At 47.0% G+C, this 15,344-nt stretch overlaps 1 protein-coding gene across 2 annotated transcripts in view; it reads left to right on the forward strand.

The window, feature by feature from the left end:
• FAT3 (FAT atypical cadherin 3) overlaps nucleotides 1-15,344 on the forward strand; it is a 539,827-nt gene that overhangs the window by 166,701 nt on the left and 357,782 nt on the right. For both annotated transcript variants that reach the window (XM_071218314.1, XM_071218315.1), the window contains one exon: nucleotides 7,819-8,133. In XM_071218314.1, the coding sequence (XP_071074415.1) occupies nucleotides 7,819-8,133 (315 nt within the window). The remainder of the gene's footprint in view (nucleotides 1-7,818; nucleotides 8,134-15,344) is intronic.

Raw genomic sequence — 15,344 nt, forward strand, 5'->3', positions numbered from 1 at the left:
ACCAGCCTGGGGAGCGCCCCCATGGGCGCGGGGTGCCACTCCCCGGGGCACCTCCAGGCACCTGGCAGACCGTCTGCCCTGCGACCCCGTGGGCAGTGCCCCAGGAAAATGACGGCAGATGCGCGCATGTCCTCGTCGGCTGGCCCTCTGCTTCCAGGTCTGCGGTGTTACCATGGCTCCTTCTGTATTCCAGGTAGCAGCCGACAACCCAAGCTGGACACACTTCAGAAGATGACTTTATTAATTAGGATAACTCACAGATGGAGAGCTGCATTTCAGAGCCAGTTAACTACCAGTTCTGCATATACTTTAGAGAGAGCCCTAAGGTAGATTCCCAGCTCTGTCTATCCCCATTTTATTACACCAGTGGAGGGCGTTCATGAACACGCGTGTGCCGGCAGCTCGCGGGCAGTGAGACTCCCGGCCCTCCAGGAACAGCAGGTGGAAGGAGAGGTCTTCTTGGCGGTGGACGCTCCCGGGCTGTGCCAGGTGTGGAAGTACAGGGTGTCACAGGCGTTTAGAGTCCGCCTCTTTGTAAATCAACACAGGTGCTCTTTGCAGAAATCGCTTTCTGTGTTTTTAAGGTTTTTTAAAATTCCATATAGATGTACCAAGATGTGTTAGGGGTCTCCAGAGAAACAGAACCAACAGGATATATATGTAAATATCAAGAGATGTATTGCTCCCAATTCAGTACTCTGAATTGTGTGAATTAAAAATAAATACATTTTATACTCCGTAGTCAGGTGAATGGCTTCTTGCTTTTTACTTTTTTTCTTGATGGTAACAATATATGAGAGAATTATTTTGCCCATATTCTCACTACTCAAAAAACTTTCTTGCCAGTATGATAAGCAAAAAATGGTATTTATATGCATGCATCAAGAGATTTATTTTATATATACCAGGAGATTTATTTTAGGAATTACCTCACATGAGCATGGGAATTTGAGCATCTAAATTCTATAGGGAGGGGCACAGACTGGAGACTCCAGTAAGGGCTTTGATGACTTCCCCTGGAGAAGCTGACTGGCTGAAGTCGAGGTGAAAATTCTTTCTGAGGACTGAAATCAGTTTTCCCTTTAAGGTCTACAGCTGATTGGATGACACTTTTCTCACCGTTGAAGGTAATCTTCGTTGACTGTAGGTATAAACAGCCATAGATGCAGTCAACTGGCTAACGATTTAAATCCATGGGACGTCCACACAGAAACAGTGAGGCCAGAGATTGCTTGACCAACCAACTGTTTGCCATAACCTAATCGAGTGGATTCATGAACTTAACTACCTCACAAAATATACTAAGAAGTACATTTTTATGACTTCACAGATCCAATTTGGAGAACCCCAAATAGGAAATTATAATATTAACTGAATAATGTTATACTCAATGACCCTTCTTCGTCAGAAGAAAATATTTCTTTAGATGTGAAATCCTTTGTGGGTTTAAGGAGAAAATATAGTGTTTTGGTTAACAAATGGTCTAGATTTTGACAGAAAAGAATTTGAGAGCTGGCTCTTCTATTTACTGCCTGAATGATCATGGGCAAGTTGTGTAACCTGAATCTCAGCTCCTTATCTATCCAATGGGGATAATAGTAACTGCCTCATGGATGCTTAGCCTTAATACATGGTTGCTGCATGAATAAGGACTCCAGAAATTTAACGAAGGATGTGCGGATTGCACTTATCATAGTGCCAGACATACAATGACTAGATAGTGGTGGGTGTGGTAGTGAGCTCTATTTGCAGATGATGTGATCATCTAAGTAGAATACCCCATGGAATACATCAAAAAATCTGTTAGAACTAGTAACTAAGTTTAAGAATGTTGTAAGATATAATCAGTTGTATTTTATATACTACCGAGAAGCTATTCAATATGAAATAAAAATTCAAGTAATCATACCATTTATAATCATATCAAAATATGAAAAATTTGAATTTTTAAATGATTGAAATTATTATAAAGTGTTGCATTTATTGAATAGCCCAGACTTAATACTATGAAATGCTTAGGGACAAATTTAACAAAAGCTGTGCATAATCTGTAATATATACTGAAAGCTACAAAACATTGCTTAGAGAAATAAAAGAATATGTAACTAAATGGAATGATATACCATTTTCATGGATCAGTAGACTCAACATTCTTAGACGTTGATTCTTTCCAAATTGATCTATAGAGCCAACACAAGCCCGGTCAAAACATTGCTGGGTTGTTCTAAGCTTTATATGGATTCTAAAGCTGATTCTAAAGTTCACATGGTAGCACAAAGGATCTGGAATAGCCCAGGCAACTTGGAAAAAGAAGGCAAGGTTGGAGGTCTTACATATCCTGATTTCAAGATGAAAAGCCACAGTAATCAAGGAAGTGTGAAATTAGCATAAAATGGACAGTGCAAAAATAGACCCATACATATATGGTCAATTGACTTTTGACAAAGATGTGAAAGTAATTCAGTGGAGAAAGGATAGTCTTTACAACAATTGTACCATGTAGAAATATTAACTCAGAATAGATCACAGATCTAAATATAAAACCTAAGACTATTGGACTTTTAGGAAAAAACATAGGAGAAAACCTGTGTAAACAAAGATTTCTTAGACTCATCAAAAAATGTTTCTTTCCATGAAAAAAACATTGGGAAATTAGGTATCATCAAAATGAAAAATTTGTCATCTTCAAAGACACTAGATAGAGAGTAAAAAAGATAAGCCACAAAGTGGGAGGAAATAGTTTCAAAACACATATCTGATAAATAACTTTTATCCAGAATATATTAAAGAACTCTCAAAACTCAAACAAAAAATCCAATTTTAAAAATGGTAAAATATTTGAACACTTAACCAATGGATATATAAAATGGTAAATAAGCATTTCAAAATGCTCCACATCATTTGGAAAATGCAAATTAAATTTACAGGAGATACCATTACATACCCAGGAGAATATCTAAAATTAAGACTGACCATACTAAGTGTTGGTGAAATGTGGTGGTACTGGAACTCTCCAAATTTACTTCTACTGGGAATATAAAATGGTGCAAACTATTTGGAAAATGGCTTGTTAGTTTTTTTTAAAGTTAAACATATTCCTACTATGTGACCTAGCCGTGTCTACCACTATGTAATCACTCAGGAATAATGAAAACATGTCCTTACAAAACTTGTACTCAGGTGTTCTTAGCAGCTTTATTTGTAGTAACCAAAAACTGGAAACAGCCCAGATGTCCTTCAACAAGTGAACAGTAAAAAAAAAAAAATATGTGTGTATACATACAGTGAATACTCCCCAGAAATAAAAAGGAATGAAGTGGGAAGCGGACTTGGCCCAGTGGTTAGGGCATCCGTCTACCACATGGGAGGTCCGTGGTTCAAACCCTGGGCCTCCTTGACCTGTGTGGAGCTGGCCATGCGCAGTGCTGATGGGCACAATGAGTGCCCTGCCATGCAGGGGTGTCCTCCGCATAGGGGAGCCCCAAGCGCAAGGAGTGCACCCGTAAGGAGAGCCGCCCAGCACGAAAGAAAGTGCAGCCTGCCCAGTAACGGCGCCGCACACACGGAGAGCTGATGCAGCAAGATGACACAACTAAAGGAGGTGGTGGTAATGACCTCCTGGGTGTCAGAACTTGCCAAGTTGTTGACTTTAAATGTGTGTGATTTATTGTGTGTCGATTATGCCTCAATTAAAAAAAAGTAATGGAGAATGCTCCTGCCACACTGCAGACGTGATGCTTTCCAGTCAGCGGCAGTGGGTGTGGCGGTACCATGGTGGTTGTCACAAAGCTAAGGACCCTTGGCATGGTTCTGGCAGTCTCTGGTCGACCTCAGAAGTGGGTCTTTGCTCGAAAGGAAAGGCCCTGTGTGCTTGTGTTTTTCAGTTGTGACATGTAGGTTGTCACTAGCTGTGGAAGCACAGAAGGCAGTGAGGGCATGCTCTGCTGCTGGATCTCGGTTGTGTTAATGTGGTTAATATGGGGACTTGGATGAGCTTAATAATAATTGTTAACACATTTCAAAATCGTTTTTTTTTTTTTAATTTTGTCCTCAAAATTTCAGATCGCGAAACGGATGCCTGAACACTGTTCCAAAATACTTATTCACACATCTAGTTAATGAGCGAATAGAGCCATGGAGTTATTTTATTTTGATGAGAAATAATTCTCATTTCTAGGGGACGTGTCTGATCCTTCAAAAAAATACAGTAAAATTCCATCCATGTATTTTGACGTGCATTAGTGCCTTCCATCCAAGGTCTTGTAAAAACCCTTTAATGTCCAAAGCCTGTGATATACCATCTTTGAGTTTAACAGGTGGAAGAAGGAGTACTCAGTGATCACAAAGTGATACTGTACCTGCAAATCATGGGGTGAGTGTATGTACATGGTCGTTGGTCGAGTAAGGTGACAGGCGAGGCTGCCCAGCACTCTTTTATTATTATACTTTTATTTGTTGTTTGTTGAATTATGTTCTCTTTATTAGTGGACTTATTTCTCTTTCCCAGACAGGTCAGGTACTTTCATGAAAAGATCCCTATCTCTCTATCTCTGTCTCTGCCTCTTCCTCTGTTCCCTCTTACTCTATCTCTATCTCTATCTATGCTTTTATCTCTGTCTCTATCACTAGCTCTAGCTCTACCTCTCTAGCTCTGTCTCTCCATCTCTCCATGCCTATCCCTATCTATACCTCTATCTGTCGCCATCCCTACTCCATCCCTGTCTCTATCTCCATCTAGCTCTCTATATGTCTCTATCTCTATCCCTATCTCCGTCCCCATCCCTATCTCCATCCCTATCTCTATCTCTATCTCTATAACTCAATATACCTCTCTCCCTATCTCTATAAATCTATATACCTCTCTCCCTATCTCGATCTCCCTCCATATCTGTATCTCATTCTCTCTATATATCTCTATCTCTATCTATCCTTATCCCTACCTATCATCATCTATCATCTATCATCTATCCTTATCATCTAGCATCTTTCCATATCATCTATCATGTATCATCTATCATGTATTATCTATCCCTATCACCTATCATCTATCACTACCATCTATCATTTATCTCTATCTTCTCTCATCTATCAATCATCTATCCTATTGTCTATCATCTATTCCTATCATCTGTCATCCATCATCTGTCATCTATCATCTACCATCTATCATCTATCCCTACCATCTATCAGTTATCCCTCTCATCTCTCATCTCTCATCTCTCATATTTCATCTATCATCTATCCCTGTCATCTATCACCTATCATCTGTCAACTATTCCTATCATCTGTCATCTATCATTCATCCCTATCATCTATCATGTATCATCTATCCCTATCATCTTTCATCTATCCCTACCATCTATCGTCTATCCCTATCATCTGTCATGTATCATCTATCATCTATTCCTATCATCTATCATAGGAAATTCACCAAGACTGTGCAAGTATGCTGCATGACCAGAGAATAAAAAACATCTATTTTGACAGTTCACCCCTGGCTTCTTACCTCTGAAATTGCCCCTTGTTTTTGGAGTGTGATTGCTCTTTACAAAGTTCTTGGTATAAGTTCTTCAGACTCACATGAATTAAATGTGTATTTGGCATCTACTATTTTTAAGAACTTTGCTAAACTCTTGGCATGCCTTCAGTGGTCACCTAGATAGTTATTAAAATTAGGCTTGCTTGGGTCAAACACTTTTCCATGGTCAAACATCTAGTGAGTAATGGAGTCTGGATTTGAAAGTAGAGCTTTACAGGTAGGCAGACCTGGGTTCCTCTGGTCCTTGGGCAGGTCACTTACACCTGTGAGCAGGTGTCCTTGTCTGTAAGAGAGGAACATGCAGCTTCGTTTTGGGGAGTGTGTTCCCCGTAAAGCATATCACAGAGGCTCAGTGGACAGTGTTCCCTTGCTCCATCCTCTGCTGGCTCCAGAATCTTTGCCCTTCCCAGGATGTCAGTCTGACCCAGAGGAGCCTGAGTCCTCCTGTGTGATGGCTGTCAGGTATCCCTTCCTTAGTCCTCTGTCTTCTCAGTACACTGTCAGTTTCTTGAGGACAAAACCTCTCATTTATCTCTGTTGTACTAGTGTCCAACACAGCATCCAGAAAACGCTTGCGAATTGGATTGACTGGTGTCAGTTCAAAAGGTCCTTCAGGGCCTCTTTAGAGCCTTTTTTGGCACCTCTGTCCTCCAGGTCTTGCCAACCTACCCTTCATCTCCATCCAAGAGACTGCTTGATTCCCCATCCCTCCTTGCCTGACCTTGGGAACCACAGCCTGGCCAGGAGCCTCTGATCGCCCCAGGTGCAGCGCACCCGCATCTGCGTGGCCGCCCACGGCTGCAGGTGCTGCTGAGTGCTCAGTCCTTGTGGAGATGCCCACACCTGGCAGGTCTCCCGCCCTCGAGCCAGACTGGACCTTCGCGTCCTGCCAGCTTTCTGCCCAGTCTTAACCCAGTTTATGAAGCCCTCTCTTCAGGCAATGGACACACAGCACTGTGCTTGGAGTCATATCGTTCTGCTCTTAACTCTCTTTCCTCATCCCATGCCTGGTATCTGCTCTCCAGTGCCACCTCGGTATTTGTATTCTGACTTCCACGATTCTGCGGGAACCTGGTATGCCTTAGGTGTCTCCAGTGAGAAGGTGTAAGAGTCTCTCGCTCCATGGTGTAACGCTGGGTGAGATTCTTTGTGGAATATCGAGGTGAAATGTCAACATCCCTTGGGTTACCTCCACTGAAGTATTTTAGCTGCTGTGAGTTTTAGGCAAATATGAGTATTCCAGATGAGCTCCCCTTGGACAGGCGTCCTCTTCCCCTCCCAGTCACTGCACTTGGCAGTTTGCTTATGCGTGGCCGAAGAAATTATGTGCCTAATTCAGTCAGAAGCCCGGCAGGAGTACGAGGACAGAGGATTCAGGGCAGGGTGGGAGACCTATTTCTAGCCGGCTTCCCTGCGCCTCTTCCAGGGAGGAGGGATTTTTGTAAATTTCCTGCCCTCTGTGAGTATCCCCACAAGAGGTTTAGCCCCGCCGTGGTGGACACTGTTGTGTCCTGGGTGGGTGGTAAGTTTCTGTAGGCTGGTGGTTGGGGAAGGGCCATAAAGCCGTACAGAGCAGAGTGCTTTCTCTCTGGCTCCGTGGCAGACATCACTTCCTGATTGGCACTTGTTTCAACCATGAGATGGGAAAGGCAGGAGCGAGTACGTGGGGCATTTTTCTGCTCCTGATTGAAAAGGCCTGTCCACGAGCACACCTCAGAGCGGCCCAGGCTGTATTTAGGGCCCTCCGTGGACTTCTTGAAGGACGAGACCTGGTGGTGCTTCTCCGCTTGTTGTGAAAAAACTGTGACGTGTAATTTTTGGGCACCAGGATGAAGGCGGCTTCCATCATTGCATGCACAGTGTTTTCCTGGTTAACTGGCAAAAGGAACATTGAAAAGGGCTCACTGGCTTTTGTGAATGACCGGATCTAACAGTTTATCTGGGAGAGCTGTTTGTTGCATGGGAAATAATGCAGTATTGGATCTAATGGAGGTTTTTACCTGATCTTGCTCTGATTTCCCACGCGACTTGGGAAATGGTTTGACCCCTGGTCACTCTCTCCCATGGCTCCATCTTGCCTTTTCAGTGAGCGTGGGTCTGCACTTCAGTGTTGGCACAGACTGTCTCAAATTCAAAGTAAACTGTTCATGACCCCTTAGCACAAGAGCTCCTTCGTACTTACTGTGGATTTTGTTTTTTGTGTACGGCAAGGTTCCCCAGTGCAGCCCTCCTGAATCTAGGAGTATTACTGAAGGTTGTCCCGCTCTGTTTTCTCCCAGGGGTCATCACGACGGCAGACATTCTGGACCGAGAGTCGACGGGGTCGTACTGGCTGACAGTGTACGCCACGGACCGGGGCGTGGTCCCGCTCTACTCCACCGTGGAGGTCTACGTGGAAGTGGAAGATGTGAACGACAATGCCCCGCTCACCTCGGAGCCCGTCTACCACCCTGCGGTCCTGGAGAACTCTCCCAAGGACGTGTCCGTCATCCAGATCCAGGCCGAGGACCCCGACTCCAGTTCCAATGAGAGACTGACGTACAGGATCACGAGCGGGAATCCTCAGAATTTTTTCTCCATCAATGTCAAAACAGGTAAGAGAACGCTCTGATGACGTTTTTTTGCTTGGTAGTCCACCTTTGAAATCCATCAGCCTGGCACTTGCTGGATCAGCTTATTTGATTGTCTGGAGAACAGCCTCCTTTCTTGGGATAGTTTCTGGAAAGGGACTTTTCTTCTGTGTGTTCAGTGTATTTTAATCTCAGCTGGTGCTGAGGTAAAGTGAGCTAAAAGAAATAGGAGGCCTTCACAGAAAGCTCAGGGCTGGCGTTAAGCGGGCTTTACTCATCGTGACAAAAAAAGAGTTCCCTAGCCACTGAGGAGAGCCAGCTGCCCCTCGTCCTTCTTGGGAGAGAGAGACCCGGCCTGAGCTGCGGTTAGTGAGTGCCTTTGTAGCTCCTTTGCTTCTAGGAATTTTAAACCTTTACATTAAACCTCAGATTTTTATGGTGACTCCTTTATTACCCATCAGTAAGTGTTAATATTCAGAACGTCCAGTGTCTTGTTATTTACATGAAATATGCAAGATGTTTATTTTTTGCTCTTGCTAAAAAAAACTTTCTAGAGATTGTAATAAAAATATTTTTGTCAAGTAAGGATCCGAAAGGCCTAAGGATGAGTTGAAGATGTGAGGTTTGGTTGAAGGCAGTTGGAGGTAAAAGTACTGTACACTGGAAAATGCTTTTAGGATATATTTTGGAGGTTTATTGCTGTCCTGTGATTTACCTCTTTCTTTTAAACCTGAAAATGGGGGTAAAACACTTCAGCAAGAGCTGTGAGGTTTTAATTACTTGAAGTTTAGAATAAAAAATTTGAAAAGACACTGTGGGTGTTTCACTCTGGGCAAGTGAATTGATATTGGTCAAAAGTTAGATTAGGTTGATATTTGTTGGTGTGGACACAGATTCAGGTTTCCTAACGAACTATTGATATAGTTGGTAGTTACTTCTCGTATTTTTAAAGCTGAATTCGAAGTATTTTATAAATGTCAAGGTCCCATTCACAATCTGAAGAGGATGCCAAGTGACCTTTTTTTGGTGGTGGGTGGGAAGCTGTTTGTTCTCTCTAATTCTAAGTGGGCCCGTCATCTTGTTCAGCAGGCGTTTGCATTCTGACAGGGTCGAAGCAGGCCTTGACGTGGGCTTCAGCTTCCAGCGTCGGCTTGAGGCCTGCTGGCACTGAAGGAGGGGACTCGGGGATGTGGAGCCCGGCCAGCCTTGGGAGCCCTTCCAGTGGGGCTCCCCTGTGCCTGTGGATCCCCGGCGCATCACTGGGAGGCCCTCCTGACCCACTTCCTCTTGTAGCAAGGAGCTCCAGGGAATGTAGAGACAGAGGAAAGAACTGAGGCACTTTAGAAAGTGAAAAGGGAGGGGGGAAGGAGAGAGAAAGAGGGGGAAAAAAGTCCCCATGAAAAGGTCAGGACATCTTGACTCTTCACAGTGGAATCTGGAAAAAGCAACAACAAACCAGATTCTGCGTCTTCCATCTCCATCCCACGGCCACTTGAGTGACTCCTTTGTAGCCCAGAAGACACTGCAGACGGGCATTTTACACTGTGCTCCTCCATGGAAGACTGAGAAGAGAGTGTAAACGTCACAGGCAAGACATGAGCTGGTTGTGAGGAACTTGTACTACACATACGTGCAGAGAACACGCAGACTCCCGTGACTGGAATGCTCCTTCAGACAGCTCTGGAAAGTTTCCATCTGAATTTTCAGAGAGATCAATGTCACCATAGTCTGGCCTGTACTGCATAATAAGAGCCTTACTCGATTCATAATTTCTTTGTCCTTGCCATAGATTTAAAAAAATCCTTTGTGCCACAAACGATATTTTAGTCTAACTTTTCTAATTATCTAAAAGAATTAGAGTACTATACTTTGTAATTCTCAGACATATTACTATAAAACACTTGATTTTATTTGTTTATTCACTCATCGAGCATTTATTGTGACTATTAGTTTCCAAGCATTGAGCTAATAAAGAGGGATATAAACTTTAGTATGTTCCCAGCCACTCAGGTATGCAATGTTGTACAGAATTAATAAGATAATAATGTTGTACAGAATTAATCAAATACAGGGAATTGATTGTGGTAAGGCAGTGTCCCTTGACTTGTGTTGGGAAGATTGATGAAGGAGGACTTCCTGGAGGAGGTGACATTGAGGTTAGAAGTCCTAGATATCAAATCCTTGCTCTGCTCCTTCCTAATAGGAAAGCCTGTAGACCATAGCAGGAAAAACATATGCTAAATCAGGAGTTCTGGGCAAGGGGTCCATGAACTTGCATTGAAAATCAAAAAAACATTATTCTTGTGGGGACGTGTTGGTGCAGGGGTGATGTATTTATTAAATGATGCACAATCTAGTGTGGACTTAGCAAGGGGTCTGCAGTTTTCACCTGACTGGCAGAGGGGTCCGTGGAACAGGAAACGTTAAGGACCCCTAGTCTAAATCATAAAGTTTCGACCTCATCTGCCTTGTGGCCTTGGACAAGTAATTGAACCTCTCTGAACTTCTGTTTTCAGCAGTAAGGAGTGTTGTGAGGAATCCAGCAGTCCCCGGGTGCCACGCCGAGCACAGTGCCTGGCCCACAGAAACCCTGCCACCAAGGGCGACAGCCCTTAGAGCTCAGCTCCGTCCCGGGCACGGCCTTGTTTATTCACGGGCCGGTGGCAGGACTGTCTACACGCGCTGGAAAGCCGTGGGCACCTGCAGACCTGCGCGGATCCTGCACCGCCGTGCTCTTTCCAGCCGTGTGCGCAGAGCCGCAAGCCCGGAACCCTCGCGCTGGGCTCCTTGCTGCAAGGATCCGGCTGCCTGCGGGGCGGCTTTCAGCCAGCTGAACAGCTAGGATGGGAGCCTCGGGTTCCGGCGTTTCGTCCTAGTCTCTCCAAAGTCATTTGTCCTAGATATTTACATTAGTCTAACATGTTTCAGCAATAAAGCGAGAGGTGGGCCTAGCCAGGGTGTTTTAGGAAAGATTTATGCTCCAGACTTTTCAACTGGGTGTTGACTTTAATAAACTGACCTTTTTGTTCCTTCCTCTGTGGTAGAGCTGGAATTCATAGCATTTTGTTTTCATTTTTGGAGAATGTGCTACATAATAAATAAAGATTGAAGTGATTGATGCAAAGTCAAATAATGTCAGCCCTTATGGCCCACAGCTTGCGGCCGAGCACGGGTGCCCCTGGCCCAGAAAGCGGAATGCAGCCTGCACTGAACACGCCGTTCTCTACCCAGAGGGCCCGTTTGGTTTCTTCTACCTCTCAGTAGTCTGTGGGCCTTCTTCAGTGATTGCTGTGGCTTAGGAAGGAAAACAAAAGCTGTGCTGCTGTGAGGGCCTTTCTGGCCTCTCCGGGAAGGGACCGAATCCTCGATTAATCCCGGGCTGGGCGCTGAGGTGTCGCAGGCAGCCTTGGGTCAGGAAGGCAGGCCTGCTGGGTTCCGAGGAGCATGCACCAGCCGGCTGGCGCTCGGCGCTTGGCGGCCTCTGGGATGGGCAGGGACCGCCCCTCCTTCAGGCGCTGGTCACAAAACCCAAGGCGGCCCCTCCTCGGTCAGCTGGGCTGAGCAGGGGAGCACAGGGGGCGGCCGGCCCGTGCGGAGCGGGGAGGTTGGTTTAGGGCTTCAGGATGTCTAGTCCAGCCACGCCTGCAGTCCGAAAACCACGGAGCTCAGGGCCAGCATTTAGTAACTGTTTGTTAATATTACTCCCCCTACTCCCCACTAGAAGGAATCGGGGCAAGTGGTGAGCTCGCTGCCTGGCCATTCTTCCAAGCAAGGCACACTTCTGCGGCCTCGTGGCCTCACCTTGCCAGGGGGCGTGTGGCACTGAAACCAGGTCAGTTGGTGCACGAGACGCAAGTGTACGGTGCGGTGCTGTGTGCCGTGGCTGTTCTGGACCGCAGGTGTGGGCTGGGGTCGATGGGGCAGGAGTAGACGGCAGTTGCTGCCCGCGGGGAGGATGGGCCAGCACAGGTATGATGCACGTGAGCGATGGGATAAGGCAGTTTATGAAACAGGCTGGGTTGTGGAGCAGGAGGGGCGCGGGTGCCACCTGGAGAGAGCAGGCGGGTGTGCAGACGGGAAGGGGTGGAGCTGCTGAGGGAGGTGGAGAAACCAGCCCACCCAAGGCAGCGTGCAGAGGAGCTGGGCTGGCCTTGAAAGCCCACCCGCTGCCACTTGAGCTGGCTTACGAGGCGTTCTGTCATTAGAACTGGAATTTTTGAAGAATCTTAGATGTCTGGAATGTTGTCAAGAATCAGAAGTAAGCTGCTGGGCATACCTCTGTTCTTTTGTTTTGGTTTACTTTGGTTGGACAATGTTTAGATTTTAAAAAGCCTTGGGTTCCTTATCTTCATTCTGAGAGGCTTAGTTCTTAAAATAATTATATTAGAAGGAAGAAACAGATACAGCAGAGGGCCTTGCATTCTTTCCTCGTCCTCTGTTAAACAGAGATGGAGAAGCAGGATGTGATGCGGAGCGTCTGGCCTGGGAAACCGCCCTTGCTCTCTGCAGATTTCCCCATCACTGATGACCCATGGCTTGGCCTCGCCTTGGTTTCCCTCTGCAGCAAAGTCTCCTTTTGGCCTTCTCCACTGGCCTCTTCCCCTGAATTTGAGTGGAGGTGAGGCACAGCTCTCTTCCTTCGGGTAAACCTGGCTGAAATGTGCCTTATGTCCTGGGAGAAGAACTCCCATCTCACCCCCCCACCCACCGGGAATTTGAGTGGATGAGATCCATTTCAAGTGTGTCTCCTGCAGGAATACCTAAAATGCTATCCTTCGTGGTTGGCTCCTTTGGGTTTAGATGCGTTTAGCTCGTATTAAAATGTGAGGGAGGCAGCGTATTAAAATATTGGGCGCCCTTGGGTTTTTGATCAGTAAGCGCTTGCTGCTGGGATCTGGTATAAGACAGATAGCTGGTAGATGTAAGTGGGAGGAGCACAGGACTGCCACATTTTAGCATGATGATAAACTTCCAAGCAAAGTCTGGAAGAATACAGATTCCTGATGTGGTGCCTGTTCATTTGCATTTCCAGCAAGTTCCTTCAGCCTGCAGAAGATGCTAATGTTGCTCCCAGGAGCTCAGTTAGCAAGGCTCTAGACTTTAGCTACCAAAAGAGACAAAGAGGGCACTGAGGTCTACCTGGGGAAGAGAGCCAACTTCAGAATTTATCAATGCACTCCTGCCTTTTAGTGCTGGCATCTTGAGAGTTGACTGTGAATTCAAAGTGCTCCCCTACTCACCCCTAAAATCAACTCCCCTTTCCTTCCTTCTACTTCCTATTTCGTTAAGTGGTTAAAATGAAAATCTTGTCTGTTTAGTTGCCCATCACCGATTCCTAAGAATTGTGATTAATAAATAACTAAGAGATATAATATTTGGATATGCCAGTATTATTTACAGATATGTAGAATTAAGCCGAATTTGTTACCAAGTGGAGTTCATGGAGACCTACTTTAATGATTGAACAAGCATTATTGGCTTTTGGTCTATCATTATAAAAAACCATTAGCTGATAAGATAATGGTACTCAAAAATAATCTGGTATCTTAAGTAGACTAAACCTTACATTTAGCATGGCCCTGTTTGATGAGAGTCTGCTTAGAATACCACCTTTTCCTAGAAAACGAGAAAAACCACACTCAATGAATAAAAATCAGAGATAAAAAAAGAAAAGGAAAGGAAAAAACGCCGGCGTGAGGGACCAGGGCGCTCTTCCTCCAGAAGGCACGCAGAAGTCTCGCGTTACCGACTCCGACTGCTCGTGTGTGGTGGTTTTCCTGGCTGGCATGGCCCTTCCTAACAGAAAGCTAAATCCTCCTGAACGGGCGGAAATGCCTGCTGGACGCTGAGCGCAGGCAGACGACGTGGCGAGTGAGCGTGGGAAACTGTAAACCCCGCGCTGCCTCTTCCACGGGAAAGGAGGCCTCGTCCTAGCGAACACGAAATTGCGTTCATTGAATCCAGCAAGTCCGTAGAACAAGCGGGGCTCGTGCAGATGGTCGGGGGGGGGGGTTGTGTAAACGCAGTGGGGACCTTTGCATGGTCTGACTGTGCTCCGGGTGCCCGGGGACACGGGGCCCTTCCCTGGGGAGGCCGCGGTCCTCACTGGGCACGTCAGCCGGGCTGCGCGGAGGCCGCGGGCTGCAGGCGGCTCGTCCCCGCTGCTGCCTCCTCCACTCCGGGGCGGCCAGCGCTGCCCTCGCGACCTCGACGCTCGGGTGGCCGCCTCTCACGCCTGCGATCGGGACCCGTTTCAGGCTTTCCCGGCTCAGCCCTGGACGCCTGGGGCCGGGTGAGCCTTTGCTGTGGGCCGCTGTCCCTGCATCTTGTAGCCGCATCCCGGCCCCTCCGAGAAGCCAGTAGCGCCCTCTGCAGTGGTGACAACCAGGTTTCCTCGCACTGCCAGGTGTGCCTGGGAGAAAACACCGCCCCAGGTGAGGCCCGCTGCCCTCCCGTGGACTCCCTCGCGGCCGCCGTCTCACGTGGCCCTCAGCCAAGTCCATGCACAGTGAGGGCCCGTGATGGGGGTGCGGACGGCTGGTCCTGCCTGCAGCTCCACGTTATGTGTATTCACCTGTATGTTTATGGACATGTGTAAGGGTGGACAGGTGTATACGCATGTATGTGTGCCCACAGAAATTAATAGTGAAATTTAAAAGGACTGGGCTGTACCCAGGGACTTGGCTGGTAGCAGAACTCGTTGGAGTCAGTTTCGAGCAGCTCCCTCGGAAAACGGCACAGAGACATGATTTTGAGGGCTTCAGAGTTTTTCCCCTTCAAATAATTAAGCATCTCCAAATCCTGTTCCTGCTAAGTGCCGGCTTTCTGCCCGAGAAACGTGGGGTGCTCTCCAGAATAACAGTGTATGAGAAGGGGCAGCCTTGGGCTCTGCTGGGGCGTCTCCAGCCCCCCGTGTCCTGGCGAGCCCCCGTGTCCTGGCGAGCCCCCTGTGTCCTGGCGAGCCCCCCGTGTCCTGGCGAGCCCCCGTGTCCTGGCGAGCCCCCCGTTTCCTGGCGAGCCCCCCGTGTCCTGGCGAGCCCCCCGTGTCCTGGTGCCTGCAGCCCCACGGATGAGCCCCAGGGAGCGGCTTGGGCCAAGGGCACATCCGCCAGTGCCCTGTCTGCCGTCCACCGGCCTCGAAGGACTGCAGAGACCTCAGCTCGCGTGGGAACGGGGCACCGCTGGGAACAGGAAGAAAAGCTGGTTGACCTCGGTGTCAAGGTCGTGTTTTGAAA

Source organism: Dasypus novemcinctus, chromosome 10 (assembly GCF_030445035.2).
Source record: "Dasypus novemcinctus isolate mDasNov1 chromosome 10, mDasNov1.1.hap2, whole genome shotgun sequence".
In the NCBI taxonomy this organism is placed as follows: Eukaryota; Metazoa; Chordata; class Mammalia; order Cingulata; family Dasypodidae; genus Dasypus; species Dasypus novemcinctus.